The sequence below is a fragment of the Anomaloglossus baeobatrachus genome, chromosome 2 (genome assembly GCF_048569485.1).
Source record: "Anomaloglossus baeobatrachus isolate aAnoBae1 chromosome 2, aAnoBae1.hap1, whole genome shotgun sequence".
In the NCBI taxonomy this organism is placed as follows: Eukaryota; Metazoa; Chordata; class Amphibia; order Anura; family Aromobatidae; genus Anomaloglossus; species Anomaloglossus baeobatrachus.
Window position 1 is genome coordinate 98,576,813 of NC_134354.1, and position 17,409 is coordinate 98,594,221.

A 17,409-nucleotide genomic window follows, 5' to 3' on the forward strand; every position below is an offset into this window, starting at 1 on the left:
ATCCCCTTCCCACCGGAGACAACTGAGCATGATGGTGATCCAGGATCCAGGACTAACATTTGCCCAGCTAAAGGATAGAGCCATCCGCCTCCAGCAGGTGGAGGAGCCGCAGGATTTAGACTCTGTTCAACACCTTACAGTGGCACCCCAGCAGCCAGTAGTGCCGGTGACATCGGCCATGTCAGCGGCTGCTGCTAACCACCTGGAGCCCATCACTAATGAGGCTCTCCATCAAAGGCTTGATGTCCTGACAGACACTGTTACTTCCATGGCTAGAATCGTCCAGGAGCTGCGTGGATCCAAGTCTGCACCCAAGATTGAGCTGGCGACCAGCAAGGAGGATCTCCCATGGATGAGGCCTAGGAGATACCAAGCGACGAGAGGACGACCCAGCGACCGCTACCAGCCGGATGGACAGCCCATTTGCCGCCGTTGCAATGACCCAGGTCACTTTGCCCGTGAATGTGCTTTAAATGGGGATCCCCTGGGGAGGCGGGCCGCTCCTCAGGAATGAACTCTCAAGGTCCTTCACCCTGGCACGACAAGTATGTGGGGGGACGTCCAGTCATCCCCATCGGGCTGGATGGCATTCCGCTCAATGCCTTGCTGGACACTGGTTCCCAAATAACATCAATTCCGCATGTCCTTTATAAGAGGTACTGGGCTGATTCAGACGTTAGCAGTGGTCCATCTAATGTTGCATTGAATATATGGGCTAGCAATGGTGAATTAGTACCACAGATTGGTTTCAGAGAAATGACCATTAAGATTGGGAGAGTAGAATTGCAGAATCAGGGTATTATCATTGTTGATGTCGACCGGCGAGAACGTGAACCAACTATGCTGCTAGGAATGAATGTAATTGAAAATTGTTTTGCAGAGGTAATTACTGTCTTGCAGCAGATCGCCGAGACTGCCAAACCTGGGCAACAGAGACTCCTGCAGAAGGAAATTAAAGCCTTGATGCTGAAGCAGCAGGTAGAAATGTCAGGAGGTGAAATTGGCAGTGCAAGGGTAAGTGACCCAATACCTATTGTAATTCCTCCCAAAACAGAAATGCTGGTCTGGTGTAGAGCTGCAATAGGCATCAGAGGGCGAGACTATCAGGCCCTGGTAGAACCCGTGTACTCAGACAGTAGGCCCACTGTACTGACGGCCAGAGGAATAGTTGAGGTACATCAGGGAAGAGTGCCAATACGCCTTCTAAATTGTGGGGAAGATGAGGTCACCTTACCAAAGTATGCTACCATGGCTAAGTTATATACGGTTGATAACAATGCCATCACCACTGTTGAGCCCTTAAGCCCGTCAAATCAGGCGGAGGACAATGGCTCAGAGGGAAAGCTGGAGGATTGGTGCCAAAAGCTACATGTAGGTACCGATTCTACACCCTCCCATCAAAAGCATGGAGTATACAGGGTAGTGAAAGAATATGAACAAATATTCAGCAAACACCCATTAGACTTTGGGCAGATCAAAGGGGTAGAGCACACTATACCCACAGGTAACCATCCACCCATAAAGGAGAGGTATAGACCAGTACCACCGGCTCACTACCAATGCGCCAAAGACATGCTCAAAGAAATGAAAGAAGCAGGGGTAATAAGAGACAGTTGTAGCCCCTGGGCAGCCCCACTAGTGCTAGTTAAGAAAAAAGATGGGACCATGAGGATGTGCGTAGACTACAGACGGATCAACCGCATTACACACAAGGATGCATACCCATTACCTAGGATAGAAGAGTCATTGGCTGCATTAAAATCCGCTACTTACTTTTCCACCCTAGATCTGACTAGTGGGTATTGGCAAGTTCCTGTGGCAGAGGCTGACAAGGAGAAGACAGCGTTCACCACGCCGATGGGCCTCTGTGAGTTCAATTGTATGCCGTTTGGACTCTGCAACGCGCCTGGTACCTTCCAGCGACTGATGGAGTGCTGCCTAGGACATAAGAACTTTGAAACTGTGCTCCTGTACCTGTATGACATCATAGTCTACTCCAAGACCTATGAACAGCATCTACAAGACCTGGCAGAAGTGTTTGAAGCCTTATCTGGATATGGCATGAAAATCAAGCCATCCAAGTGTCACCTTCTAAAGCCAAGGGTACAGTACCTGGGCCATGTCGTGAGCTCAGAAGGGGTAGCACCAGATCCTGAAAAAGTTAACGTGATCAGAGATTGGCCGAGACCCACCAGCGTGAAAGAGGTGAGGCAATTCCTGGGACTGGTGGGCTACTATAGAAGATTTATAAAAGGGTTCACGAAGCTAGCAGCTCCCCTACAAGACATCCTGGTGGGACAGTCAAAGAAGTCTGCAGCCCGAAATCCTCCTTTCCAGTGGAGTGATGAGAGAGAAGAGTCCTTTAAGAAGTTGAAGTGGGCACTGACAGGAGAAGAGATCCTGGCATATCCAGATTACCATCAACCCTTCATTTTGTACATGGATGCCAGCAACGTAGGACTGGGAGCAGTATTGTCTCAAAAGCAGGAAGGCAAGGAGAAAGTTATTGCCTTTGCAAGCAGGAAGCTCCGGCCTACAGAAAGAAACCCAGAGAATTACAGCTCCTTCAAGTTAGAACTACTGGCAGTAGTTTGGGCTGTAACAGAGCATTTCAAACACTACCTGGCAGCTGCAGAATTTACCATCTTTACTGACAACAATCCGTTGACCCACCTGGACTCTGCAAAATTAGGTGCGCTGGAACAGCGATGGATAGCCCGACTGTCAAACTACAACTTTGTCATCAAGTACAGGGCAGGCCACAAGAATGGGAATGCAGATGCCTTATCCCGGATGCCACACTCGGGGAACGTGGAAGAGGAACCGGAGGGACTGGAAGAAATTGAGCTGCCAGCCTTTCACCGTCCTAAGGTGGGACAGTATCAACCGAGTGTCTACCAAAAACAACAGCAGGCAACTCTCAACCCATTAGCACACCACGGATGGGCTGACACACAAGACAGCGATCCAGCTGTGAAGCTAGTGAAAGAACTGCTTACACAACAAGGTGCATACCCTAATCAGAATGCCCCAGCTGAGACACAACATCTCTGGAAAGAGAGAGGTAAATTGTTCCTGTACCAAGGGAAGCTCTGTAGAAGGCACACCAATCCAAAAACACATGAGTTGGTCTGGCAGATCATCGTGCCCAAGAGAGACGTCAAGATGGTTCTGGAAGCTTACCACGACGGTGCTGGTCATTTTGGTTGGAAAAAATTGGAAGTGCTCTTAAGAGAAAGATTCTACTGGGTTGGCATGAGAAAATCAATTGAAGATTGGTGTAGAAAATGCGGACCGTGCAACCTCAGAAGAAAGGATCAACAGAACCAGAGAGCTCCAGTCCATAGTAACCAAGCAACCACTCGAGCTAGTCGCATTAGACCACGTCAAGTTGTCACCAAGCCGGTCTGGCTATGTCTATGCCTTAACCATCGTGGACCATTACTCACGCTTCTTAGTGGTGGTACCCGTGAAAGACCTTACAGCTAGAACAGCAGCTAAAGCATTCCAGACGTACTTTTGCAGACCCCATGGTTACCCAGAACAAGTCCTTACAGATCAAGGTCCAGCTTTCGAATCACAGATCTTCCAAGAATTCTGCAACATGTATGGCTGTAAAAAGATCCGCACAACAGCATACCATCCCCAAACAAATGGCTTATGCGAGAAGATGAACCATATTGTGATTGACCTGTTGAAGACCTTACCAGAGTCAGAAAGAAATCAATGGCCAGAGAAGTTGCCCGACCTAGTGGACTTGTACAATCATGTCCCGGTGAGTTCTACAAACTGCACCCCCGCTTACCTTATGCGCTCAAAGCCCGGTAAACTGCCAATTGATTTAGATATGGGAATTCTGAAGCCAGATGCAGAAGTTCAAGAATCCAATTGGGATACCCTACGTCAGCAACAGTATCGCCAAGTACAAGAGTGCGTAGAGAAAAGTCTCCAACAAGCTAGGGGAAGACAAGAGAGAAACTTCAACCAGCATGCTCTAGCAACCCCATTGCAACCTGGTGACCAAGTTCTCAAGAGGAAACGACGCACAAACAAAATTGGATAATCAATGGGAAACCACCCCATATACAGTCTTACCATCCAGTATGGATAATCCCAAAGTGTGTCTCATCAGTAAGGATGAAGGAAGGACATCAGCTGTCGTGTCAAGAGATCAACTCAAACCGTGTCCTGAAACCCTGAAGACACCAAAAGTCACCTTACCCATACAGGTACAACCTGTCAAGGAGGAAGAAGATGTGTTCCATACAGTCTTAGGAGATTTCCCAAAAACATGGCCAAATTACTATGGAGCAGTAGTAGTCCCAATGATCGCCTTCCCTCAAGTGGTGGAACCAGCAAGATATAAGGACTAATGTGAAATTGCATATAAAATGTACATATGTTATAATGTTTATATGAAAAACCGTAACAGTTTAGTGTACAGAAAAGGTGAGAGAAGAGTGGTGTAAGGTGGCACGGAGAGTTACAACTTGATCACATTGTTGGTGGCCCGAGGGCTGTGAGGTCTATTGCACTTACGACCAGAGTAGAGACACCTGTAAGAAGCGTTTGGTTGTTTAAATGTTTATATAATTGCAATGTTAAGACCAAAAGCCCAGTACCTACAGAGACTATACTGTATGAACACTTGCATATCTTTGAACATTTTGGACTCTTTTTGAGCTTTAAGGTTTTTGTATTTTTTCCTTTTGAGACTCTGTGTATATATATATATATAATATATATATATATATAATATATATATATATATATATATATATATATATATATATATTATATATAATTGTTGTGATAACTTGTTTGTTTGTTTCACAGTCCCGGAGTACTGTTCTTCACTAAGGGGGAATGTGGCACCCCAGGGTTGCCACAGTAACAACACAAAGGGTTAACTCCCCACACACAACACCAAGACCTCCTGGCCAGAAGGGGGAGACCAAGCTGCTTCCCTGTATATTCTGGTGGGGGGGGGGGGAGGAAAAGGTCAGTAGTTTCAGTTTGTTTGTTTGTGCAGAGAGTGCAGTTCAGTGCAGAGAACTGAGGAGACAGGATCTCTGCAGGTTGGAAGGTGGCTTTAGCTCACCTCAGGATCCACTGACCAATTCCAGGCCTAGCTGAGGGTCTGAGGGAAGGAGACAGAGTACACAGAGGAACATTCCTGGGAAATGAAGTAGAGAAGTGAAGATTCCAGATCTTTCACCTGTACCACAGACACAGCAACAAAGGCAGAGTTCAGGAACATACTAGGAAGGACTCGAGTTGCCTGTCAGGTCGGTACCTAGGAGCAGAGCAGAGCCGGCTGCATAGTTCACACAGCAGCAGGGCCACAGACACACAGTGCAGGCAAGGAAGCCAAAACGGCCCGGCTGGGTGGGAGAAACCCTGAACCCCTCACAGACTCCGTGGACAGTACTCTGCTGAATACCATCATCAGTAAAAGACAAAGAAACTGCAAAACCGTGAGTCTGCCTGTTTATTGTGCTCGTGTCCTGCACTCCCCCCATAAACTAACACACTGCCCCGGGGAAAAGGCTCTACCCGTGGGGAGCCGTCCCATCTCAAGCTGCCTTCCATCACCCCCGGAGGTTCTGCAGCAGCGGTGGTCATCTCTGATCACATTCCACGGGTGGCATCACGAACATAACCCCCCTTTTTATTGTGGAACCAGGGAGCACGAACCGGGTCACGACACAGTGATCCCCTTCCAGAAGCAACCCCTTGGCCCGGTTCTGGGTATCCCCTTAACCCCTGGCGACACACATACACCAATCACAGTTCAACTTTCATTTTCCCGGGGCAATTTCAAGAATGAAAGCTGAGGTCTGATTAGTTGCTATGGACAGAGGCCGAATCTTGCGCTGTGTAAAACGCTGCATGTGGCTATAACCTTACTGTTGTACTATTGCTGAACCAATACCAGAATATAATAAAGGACTACAGCCTGAATGTGGCAACTATTCATTTCTAGTCATTGTTAATATCAGTAAATACATACGATAGAAATAGTTGTGTGCTTCTGTTGTTCCTCTTCTTTAATAGCCATGATTTTTTTTTCTTTTTCTGTCAACATAGCTTAAAGGGGTTATCCGGCTTCTTTGACTTTTTTTTATTTCCCTATTGGGCTACATTGGGGCAGGTAAGTAGATAGAGACCACTTACCTGCCCTGCTGTCAGCCCCTCTCCCCCGGCTCAGAGTGGTCATGTGACCGCTCCTGCCGCGATTTTGCTGCTTCCGGTCATTTTATGTCAACATGGGCAGGGCCATGTTGACATGCAAATGTGGAACAGCATGTTGCCTCCCTGCTGGGTGGGTACAGTGTGATGAGCCCCGCCCCCCTTCCCTGCACCCTCCCACACATTCCCCCGCACCTCTTTTACTCTCCAGTAACTTCCCCCTGCACTGCTGTGGGGTCCGTGACCTGGGGGAGGGGCCTGGCGGCGGCTGACGTGGTGTCAGCGCCAGCCCCGGCCCCTGCTCAGGATCACACATTCAAATGTACCGGCATCACAGATCACAGATGCCGGTACATTTGAAAGTGCTGATGAGAAGCACGCTGCTTCTCATCACTGTCCCTCCCGCTGTCTGTGCTCTCTTCAGCACAGCGGTGACGTCACTACTGTGCTGATATGGCCAGAGCACAGACAGCGCGCGAACATGCAGGAGCGGCGGGGACCGAGGACGGGTGAGTATGCACTCCCTACATGTGTTCCCTATGGGGGGGGGTGCAGAGCCATATGTGTGCGTGTGCAGAGCCTTATGTGTGCGTGTGTGGTGCAGAGCCATATGTGTGCGTGTGTGGTGCAGAGCCATATGTGTGCGTGTGTGGTGCAGAGCCATATGTGTGTGGTGCAGAGCCATATGTGTGCATGTGCGGTGCAGAGCCATATGTGTGCGTGTGCGGTACAGAGCCATATGTGTGCGGTACAGAGCCTGATGTGGGGTTGTTATTTGCAATGCTGTAGTGATACCAGGTCAGGTGCTGGGGAAGAATACTGACAGGGAATGTGTGTGCAGGGGGCGGGCAGAGGGTGGGGCTGGACACTGGGGTGGGCGGTGACAGCTCTGACTGAGGTTTAGGACAGGAAGTGGTCATGTTTGCTTGAGCTGAATGTAAACAAGAAGCTGCCGAGAATAAAGGGATAATTCAAGAGGAACAAAAGTTAGAAAACAAAAAATAACAATGTAGGGGTGTTTTATATGACAATACAGCACAGATTAGTTTAACAAAAATTGTTGAGTTTATGTCGGACAACTCCTTTAATAAAGGCGTGTGTTTTTTTATAGGACGAGTTATCGTTTTGAGTGATTTTATACATTATCTCATAATTTACTGAATTAAGGGAAAGCAAATCCAAGTGGGGTGATATGGTGAAAAACGTGGGGTTACAACACTTATTCTCTTAATGTAAAAATGACTTTGTTGTATGAATTTCCAGGAAAATACAATCATGAATATTTTTTTTTTAGTGTCTAAAAAATGCAGAACTTTATAAATATAAGTTAGTTTGTGTTGCAATTTTCAAAGACCCATAAATGTATTTCTTCTGTCAGTGAAGCTGTTTGAGGGTTTGATTTTTTTTTTAGAATGCCATCTGTACTTTTTATTGGCACTATTTTGGGGTACAAATCACATTTTCATAGCTTTGCATTTCATTTTTGGGGGAGATGCAGCAGCTGAAAAACAATCCTATTGTTGTTGGGGGGGGGGGTTAACTGTTTATTTTAGATTTTGATAGATTGGTTTTTAGGAGAATGAAAAATGGATGATTCAAACATACGTTGAATATTTTCAACATATTTAATTACTTTTCACTTAATTTTTTTAGCCTCTTGATTGCTTGTATTTTATATTGCTTCACAAAAGCACGAAGATTGCGGCAAGGGGGCAGGGGAGGGTGATAGATGCCAGAATGGGCGCTTCATATGGATCACACCAATTAATTACCACTGTCAGTTTATCTACACAGCAGCGATCAGAACTCCCTCCAATTGCTGCTGTTAGAGGCAGGTGCCGGCTGTATAAAACTCTGGTTTCTTGCCCTTTATAAAGCTCCCACACTATCCCCATGATGTACCATTACAAAATAGTAACATTTTTCGTTTTTGTTTTGGGGGGGGGGGGGGTTGTGTTTGTTTGGTTTTTTTTAAATAAAATACAAGGAGACACTGACCGAATAAACTGGACAGCCCTAGACTGTGTTCACACAGGGCATTTTTGGAGTGTATTTTTTTTCTGCTGCAAAACCTTATCTTGTGGCTGGAAGTCTCCTGGTGTTTTTTTGCGTTCTTGGTGCAGTTTTTATGGCATTTTTTGTAGTTCTTCAATGACGTGTAGGGTCAAAAACCATGGCAAAAACACTGAAAAAGAATTGACATGCTCATTCTTTCAAAAACGTAGTAAAAACCATGGAGGCTGACAAAACAGTCATGAAAACACCGCGCACGTACATATGAGATTTCTGTAATTTGATAGACTTTGCTGGAACTGTGAAGGCAGCGTTTTATTAGCATGAATCTGCATAAACCCAAGGGAAAAACAATGCTAAAAAAAACCCAGCAAAAACGCTCTGTGAACATAGCCTTAAAGGGGTTGTCCACGGTTTTTTTTGTGCTCCAGAGTATTCTGCAAGAAATCGCTTCATCTCCACTTCTACAGACGTGATTGTTTTGCGTTCAATTAGATTTAGTTTTACTCTGGAAAGAGTTTTAAAAAAAAACACAAAAGGAGACCCTGACGGCCAAGGCAGTGCAGTCTGAGCATCATATGGTTTCTCTTAGTTCAGGTCTTTTGCACCCTTTTAAAACTTCTCATAATCGTAAATTATTGCCTTCCTGTGAATCTCAGCACATCTCTGGATTTCTATTGGGTCCCAGCATTTCCACTGCAGTACCTACTGCATATAGTTTGTGTGGTCAAGCCTTTCGAGAGGCTCCATAAACAAAGCTTTAGGCCCTGTGCGCACTTACCGGATTTTTGCCGCGGATTTTCTGCGTATTTGCTGCATGTTTCGCTGCAGAAAATGTTCATAACATCTCTGCAGTGAATCACCAGCAAAACCTATGGGGAAAAAAAATCCTGTGCGCACTAGGCAGATTTTGACAGCTGCATGTTTTGCTGCGGGATTCAGGCAGCAAAAACAATTGCATGTCAATTCTTTTCCGCACGTCACTGCAGGATTTCACTCTATTGACGCCAATGTAATCGTGAAATCCCGCAGGGAATAACGCAGGCAGCAAATTCTGTGCGGTTCACTGCGTTTTCCTGCGTTATTCCCTGCAGTATTTCGCGGTTTACCTCCGGTAATGTACATCGCTTGCCTGCGGTTTTGCAGGGAAGTGATGTCATTACAGGAAGAGGAAGCGGAGCAGAGAGTAAACACACACATCACAGACACACACACACACACACACACACACACACACACACACACACACATCACAGACACACACAGACATAGAACACAGACACATAGAAAGCAAACGGAAATATAGAAAACAAAGCACGTGGGCTCCGCTGTATATTTACCGTCCAGCCGAGGTAAGCACACAGCGGCGGCCCGGTATTCTCAGGCTGGGGAGGGAGAGGGGCAGGGTTAATGTCCCCAGCCTCACTCCCCCTCCCGCAGCCGAGAATATCAGCCGCAGCTGCCCCGGCACTGTCGCATGCATTATGCGACAGTACCGGCGTGTCCCCGGCTCTTCCTGCAGCCGTGTAGCAGTGGCAGTCAGGGTAATACAAGGAGTTAATGGTGGCGGATCACCGCCATTAACTCCAGGCTTGATCATGGCAGCGTCTATGTGACAGCTGACATGATCAACCCGTAAGTAAAGTGAATAAAACACACAGAAAAATCCTTTTTTATTTTAAATAAAACACAAACAAGCCTCGTTCACCCTTTTATTAACTCCTCCCGAAACAAAGCTCCAGCATAATCCACAGCTCCAGCATAATCCACAGGTCCTGCGCTGCTTACATCCAGCCGCGACTGACACAGACACTGCTGAATGAATGCAGCCTCGCAGCGAGACAGCAGAGGTAACTCCAGGGCATTTCCCACGGCCGGTAATGTGAACTCACTGCCGACCGTGAGAAATGCAGAGTGTGCTCACAGGGACTCCATCTATCTATTCTTCTGTCTATTTCTCTATCTATCTATCTATCATCTCAGAATGAAATGACTTTTTTTTTTTTCAATGTGCTTTATTGCATTGAATGCAATAAAGCACATACCAACCCGCACGCGGCAAAACCCGCGGCAATACCGCGAACAATACCGCGGTAAAACCGCAGCAAACCACGGCAAACCGCATGCGGTTTTCGGGTGCGGTTTGCCGCGGTTTTTTACCGCGGGTGCGGTAATCTTTGAATACCTGCGGAATTTTCTTGAGAAAATTCCATTTTCCAGTGCGCACATAGCCTTAAGGTGTATTGGAGAAAGTTGTGTTATGAGGACTCGGAGCGGTTTCCGGCAGCATTTCCAGATGTTTCAGAACATCTATTTTGTTAAAGCAGAACTGCAGCGTTTTGTTTTGTTTTTTATTTCAGCACTGAAGTGATACTTTAAATCTACAGTAAGTTCCTATTGCCTGTCTTATACTCACCCTCCAGTGGCTTCAGCTTTTTTTGCCTTCGCTACAGTCCTGTGGCGCCATCTTGTGACCGTAACTTCTGACTGGCCAGAAGATAAGTCTTAAATTCCCAATGCTAGGCTATGAGAGTGACTCGCCCACCCCAGGGCTATGGGACACCCGGTGCTGGGCCGGACTAGTCTGGGGATCGTCAGTGGTGGCGGGGCCCGACTCCGTGACCCTGGCGGCAGTCAATTAATATGGCTTCAGTGTTGGGGGTGATTGTTAAAGTTTATATTCGTGACGCCACCTGTGGTTTGAGGCTATTAAGCCGCCGCTGCTGTATGAGGCCTCCGGGGCTGGTGGAATGTCAGCTTGGATGGTCCTGCTCCCCACAGGTGGAGCGGTGCCCCGGGGCAACTGTTGGTGCTTATTACAGTCTATGCAATGATGGAAGTGAATGCAATGATGGAAGTCTATGCAATGATGGAAGTCTATGCAGTGGTGATATAGTGCAGGCGAAATAACAGAGGCAACACCAAGGGTGCAGTTTCAAGTTGTTTACTCACAGTTCCTGGGTTGAAGCACACTGGTGCCTTTAGACTGCTGGAACCCACTGTCAGGGACCTCTGCCAATCCCGGGTAGATCTGAGAATAAAAGCCGGTGCACCCTTCTAATGTGTTCCTCTCTTCAGCTGACTTCCAAGCCTTGCCTTTGCTGGATGAACCTGGCTTGGCCTCAACGACAGCCTCCGGAAAGGAGGACTTGCCTAGCTGGAACTTTACCCTCTTCCCAGGGGTTCTGCAGTGGGGTATGGCCCTGGGCGCTTGCAGCCACCCTGGACCTCGGTTTTCACTTTTGGAAATTACTTCTCTTCCTCCAGTTTCTAGGGACTGTCCCCTGTCTGCAGCTTGATCCCTCCACCAAATGACTTTGTGGAACAGGCCACCAGCTTGGAAGCTTTGCAGTGGCCCTGGAATCCCTTCTGTTCTGCTGTGGTGTCACCTGAGCCTAGCCGGGCCCCAGGGTCTCCACCAGGAACTCCGCTCTCTTCAGACTTTTCTTGAGGTAACTACCTCCTTCTCCTTCTCCTCACAGTCTTCACTCTCTCACTCTCTGAGGTAAACTGAACTACTGATTCCTGCTTCTACTCTAACACTAGCTGTTGGCTCCTCCCACCTCCCTGTTGCTAAGCTCCCACCCTATGGGAGCAGGGATGGGTCTTACGGCCCCCCCCAGCATGCAGCCTGGGGGGGTTGCTGCCACTGTCCCTGTGTGTGCCTAACAATGGGTGTAGTGCAAATTTGCCTGTGGACCGGCGTTTACTCCTTTCCTTACCCAGGATGGGACATTACACCTCTGGCTGGGGTGCAATGTTCCTGTGGCGACGGAAGCCTCAGGGGCGCCACAAGAGCAAGAACAAGAGCCTCATAGACTTATATTGAGTTGTGACCTCCAGCACTCTCCATGAAACACAGGAGCTTCTGGGAGGTCACAAGTTACTGGAAACCGACCGGAGAGATGGTGAAAACAGATGAGGATGCCAAGGGTGAGTATAAGATTAGGAGCAGGGGACAGATTTAGAGCTCCACTCCAGCAGTGAAATGTAAAAATCCCGTTGGAGTGGTGATTTAATCATTCATATAAACTTCATAGAGCCCAATGCAACATCATATTGGGAAGTTTTGATCGCTTTTGTTCTAAGGCTTAGTAGAAGCTCCATTAGCACTTCATATATCAAGGGCTCATAATATAGTCATCATGATATTCCAGCCAACGTATGGGAGTGGGCTAAGGTCACCATGCCAGTTGATGCTGTGACGCCCCTGATCTTATTAGGGTGTCACAGGGAACTGCACTCCTTTTCTTATGGTGCAGAACTCACCCTTCATGGTTCTGGGATCCTAACCATTGGTATTGCTTCCATCAGCATTCAAATCCTAGCCACACCTCACACCACACCCTGTCAGGCACACCAGTGGGTGGTCTAGCTGGAAAAGGGCCACCCGCCTAGGGGCCAGGCAGGCTGGTGGGAGGGACTTAGTGAGTGGAGAAGTAGCCTTCAAAAAGTGAGGAGCTGAGGGAGTTGTAGCTCCCTGGGAGACTTTGGTTAGGTTGCAGACGATGGCCTGGGACCGGAGGAGTCGGAGACCCGGTCGCATGGTATTGGAGAAGGGTGCCCAAACTTAGTTTTGGGGAACAGTCGGCATCGGAAAATGTAGTAACCGAACTTGTACCGAGCACAGAAGTAGCTTCCCTGTGGAGGATAGTCTCCCCAAGAGCTCAGAGATCGAAGGCACCAACACAACGAGGGGGATAGGGCTTTCCAGCTTATGCGGCCCACTAAAATCCCAAGTGTCAGCCATCGAGAGCACAGCTCCTCTATTTAATTAGAGGGAGCTAGAGCCCGAAAGCTTCAGGCTGAGGGGTCACTCAGAAACGTCTAAACACAGTGCATAGAGGCAGGTCCAGAACCATCAGCAATACCAACGGGGACGGATTCCCGAACAAGCTCCCTAGAGTGGCAGCGGCACCCAGAGACTTGGCTTACTCCGGTGTCAGAGTCTACTTAATGGTCGCACCAACATCCACACGGCCTGAGTGAGTACGCTGCTCTTACCTGAGTCTGCCCTGCTAGCCTGCACCACGCTTCCCTACACCTCCATCATCCAGAGTCCCAGGGCCTCCCCTACCCATGGAGGGAACGTCATCTGGCTGCCTCGCTCCATCTCTCCCGGGTACTCCCATCGGCTGTGGCGGTACTCCCCTTACAGCAAACCACGGGTGGCGTCACGAACACTTATTCCCTGTAAATAACCCCCTTTCATTTTCGAGTGGCCGCAAGCCCCTGGGTCTGGAGACCCTCAAGACACAGCAACCCCGGATCTGAGCAGTCCGACTGCTGCAGGGGCGATACACCGCAATAGGGGACTCCGTGCAATCTGATAAATAATGTGGAACAAATGACTTTTACAAGTGTATCAACACTTCACAGTATTGTTGTGTTGCGGTATTTGTATTAGATCATGTAATAGTGATCAGTATAAGAGTACTGACATGGTTGTAATTATTTATACACTAGAAATAGGCCCAGTGCTATCGGGAGCAGTGACATCACGTTCGTGCCCGGAAGCTGCGGTGACGTGTATATAAATCACAGCTTCCAGGCACGAACTGCGCGTGTGCAAGTAGTGGTGATGTCACCGCCCTTCCCACGCAGGCGCAGTACCAGCCGCGGCTGCTACTGCGCATGTGTGAAGAGCAGTGACGTCACCGCTACTTGCGCACGCGCAGTTCGTGCCCGGAAGCTGCGGTGACGTGTATGTCACTTGCACAGTCGCAGTTTGAACTGCCCCTGTACAACTGGCAGTGCCGCGGTGCATCCTGCAATAGGGTTACAGAAACTGGCGATTATGTAGGTAGATAGTCTTTGATATTGTAAAAGTTTAGGTTGCTCCACCTAGTTTGAGTTGCTTCAAAAGACTTTTGCAATTTTGCAGAATATTCTTAAAGAGAACCTGTCACTCTATTCATGCAGCCCAAACCATGGGCAGTAGGAATCAAAGCCTGGATGCACATTTTAGTTATGTTTTTCTTTAAAATACTCTGGTACTTCAGAGAAAACAGTTTGAAGAGCCGGTCAGGAAAAACAACATTAGTCCAGTGCGGCCACTGCAGATTGTCTTTCCCTATGCACTCACATTGTAGATACCTGTCAATCAACCAAAGCGGCAGGGTTGCCAACTTGACTTTTTTTTCTGGACGGCTTATCAAAAAAATCATGGAGAGAATATTTTTATGGACACATTGGAAAACCATGATAATTCATTAGAATAAGTGATACAAGTATACAGTCCATAGTTCTTTTGAAGACATTAGTTTATTCAGCTTCAAAAAATAAAAAAATAAACTTTACATGAGGATGGAAGAAGATCCAGAGGCTCCTGTGAGGCGCTAGTGACATCCATGTCAAAGAGAATTAATGCAGTGCTTGAAAATGGTGGCCACACAAAATATTGACACATTGGGCACAATTTAGCCATTTTCACTTACGGGTGTACTCACTTTTGTTGCCAGCGGTTTAGACATTAATGACTGTGCTGAGTTATTTAGAAGGCACCAAATTTACACTGTTATACAAGCTGGACACTGACTACTGTAGATTGTATCACAGTGTCATATCTACAGTGTTGTCCCATGAAAAGATATAATAAAATATTTGCAAAAATGTGAGGGGGTGTACTCACTTTTGTTTTATAATGGAGATATTCTCAAAAGAAAGACAAAACCTCCCTTTAATATTCAGGTTAACCTTTTGGATAGACCGACAGCACTGTAGTTGTTCAATGTTAAAATTAAATCATAAAAAATACAAATTGCCTATTTATGCCCATATTTATACAGTGTGTCCACCCATATCCTGTCCACCGCCATTTACTTGAGACCGGCGGCAGCTACAGGCATAGAAGTGGTGTCTAGGTATAGTAAAGTAGCCACGCACTACGCAATGAAACCACCTATAGCGCCACCTGGTGGAATAAGTGGTGGAGTTAGCATTTTTATCTCGAAAACGGAACGAGATAGAGAAAAAAAGTGAATTGTTGTAGGGCATCATCAATTCAATACGAATCAACACCTTGCATCCAGAAATGCTATGATTAGAACGTGTAAAACTCACAAGGCTGCGGACATGACCTCATGGAGACCTTCCTACAAGTCATTGTGTATGTTGGCTGTGTGGAGTGGCCTCCATGCTCACCTGACCCCATTGGACTTCTTTCTGTGTGGTCACATCAAACAGCAGATGTATGCGACCCCTCCACCAACATCACAGGACCTACGAGGATATATCTCAGATGCTTGTGCAAATGTGTCACCTACCATATTGCAGAACGTGCAGCAAGACACAGTATGCTGTCCAGAGTCCAGATGTGCATTGCAGCTGACGGTGGCCACTTTGAGCATCAAAGTTAAATGAGCGCCATATGAGTGACCAGCATTCAGTGTTTTTGGGGGGGGGGGGAATCATGGGTTTCATATCATAGCATTTCTGTATGCAAGGTGTCCATTCGTATTGAATTGATGATGCCCTACAATTTTTTAATTCACTTTTTTTCTCTATCTCGTTCAATTTTCGAGATAAAAATGCTAACTCCGTTGTTTTCCACCAGGTGGCGCTATATGTGGTTTCATTGCGTAGCGTATAGCTACTTTACTATTAGGGGTGATCGAATACCTCAAATATTCGGCTTCGCGAGTATTTTCCAAATAGGTCGCCGATATGCGAATATTCGATGCGCAATGTAAGTCTATGGAATACCCGAATAGTTCTGAATAGTGTTATTCGGGTTTCTCATAGACTTACATTACGCATCGAATATTTGCGAATAGTCGAATAGCGACGACCTATTCGGAAAATATTCGCGAAGCTGAATATTTGAGGTATTCGATCATCCCTATTTACTATACCTAGACACCACTTCTATGCCTATAGCTGCCGCCGTTCTCAAGTTAATGGCAGTGGACAGGATATGGGTGGACACACTGTATATTATACCCTCTCTATTGGAAACTGACTTTGAAGCTAAAGTGGTTACTTTGGCATTAGGCTTGATCATTCTGGATACAAATATTTGTCAGATAACTGCACACTTTGCTAGCACGGATGATGTCACTAGCATATATGAAATCCCAACTGCTCGGGTTAATGTAATATGGTGAGGTTCTGATTAGTGTATATACAATATTTCATCATCACTCTTACCTTACTCAGCCGGGATTCAAATGCAAGTGAATTAGTTGATCTAGACGTTCTCATCCCAAAGGCAATAGTAGGAATGGCTTTTGGCCTCTCTGTCCCATGGTTTCCTTGTTTATTCTGTGCATTTATAGACCGTGCAGAGCTCTTCATACCCTAAGGATACAAGAATTCAGAAATAACATTCAGATGACCCACGGGTCCAATCCAGAAATACTGACACCATATGATACACTATACCTTGTAGTATAGCATCCACAGGCAAAAAAAAAAATAAATAAATCCATAGGAAGCATGGTAAATAACACCTGAAAGGTGGGAGGGAGTGGGTTGTTGCACTATTTCTCCATTAGCACCTTGGAGCCATGTCAATAAGCTTGTAATAAACAATCAATTAAAAAAAAACACTTTTTTAAACTGGCCATTTTTCAATTCTTTATAAAAAGAAAAAAAGAATACAAATTTGAAGATTTCACAGTCTGAAGACACATTAAAGAAACTATGTAAGTAAGGTCTCGGTTCCACTTGTGTTTTGCATGGATGAGTGCAATCTGATAAAACATCGAATTGCACTCGCACCAATGTGCAAAACTATGGGGCAGTGTCCATCTGCCATTGATTTCTCATGCCATATCGGACTGAGAAATGAATCACAGCATGCTGTATTTGGCAGCGATTCTCAGCTCACACAAGTCTATGGATGCGTGTAAAACATCGGCCTGCACTCACATATCATCCGACCGCAGTGCGATGTATGCAGAGACAGGCAGCAGAGGAGATGGGCAGAAATTGCTCCCTCCCTAGTCTCCGCAGCTGTGACCCGATTGCAAGATAGCATCACAGTCGAAAGACCCTCAGCTGGCACCCTCTGCAGAGGGTCATTAGTAGAGTTGAGCGCGGTTCGAGGTTCTCCAGTTCGCGGCTCGAGTGATTTTGGGGGCTGTTCTAGATCGAACTAGAACTCGAGCTTTTTGCTAAAGCTCGATAGTTCTAGATACGTTCGAGAACGGTTCTAGCAGCAAAAAGACCAGCTAATTACTAGCTGGCTTTCCGCTGTAATAG

The 17,409-nt window shown here is 46.7% G+C and overlaps 1 protein-coding gene across 4 annotated transcripts in view; it reads right to left on the reverse strand.

Annotated features, from left to right (window-relative positions):
• Positions 1 to 17,409, reverse strand: part of SPECC1 (sperm antigen with calponin homology and coiled-coil domains 1) — a 533,597-nt gene that overhangs the window by 374,964 nt on the left and 141,224 nt on the right. For all 4 annotated transcript variants that reach the window (XM_075335209.1, XM_075335211.1, XM_075335214.1 and 1 more), the window contains exon 2: positions 16,354 to 16,503. In XM_075335209.1, the coding sequence (XP_075191324.1) occupies positions 16,354 to 16,500 (147 nt within the window). In that variant the 5' untranslated portion in view covers positions 16,501 to 16,503. The remainder of the gene's footprint in view (positions 1 to 16,353; positions 16,504 to 17,409) is intronic.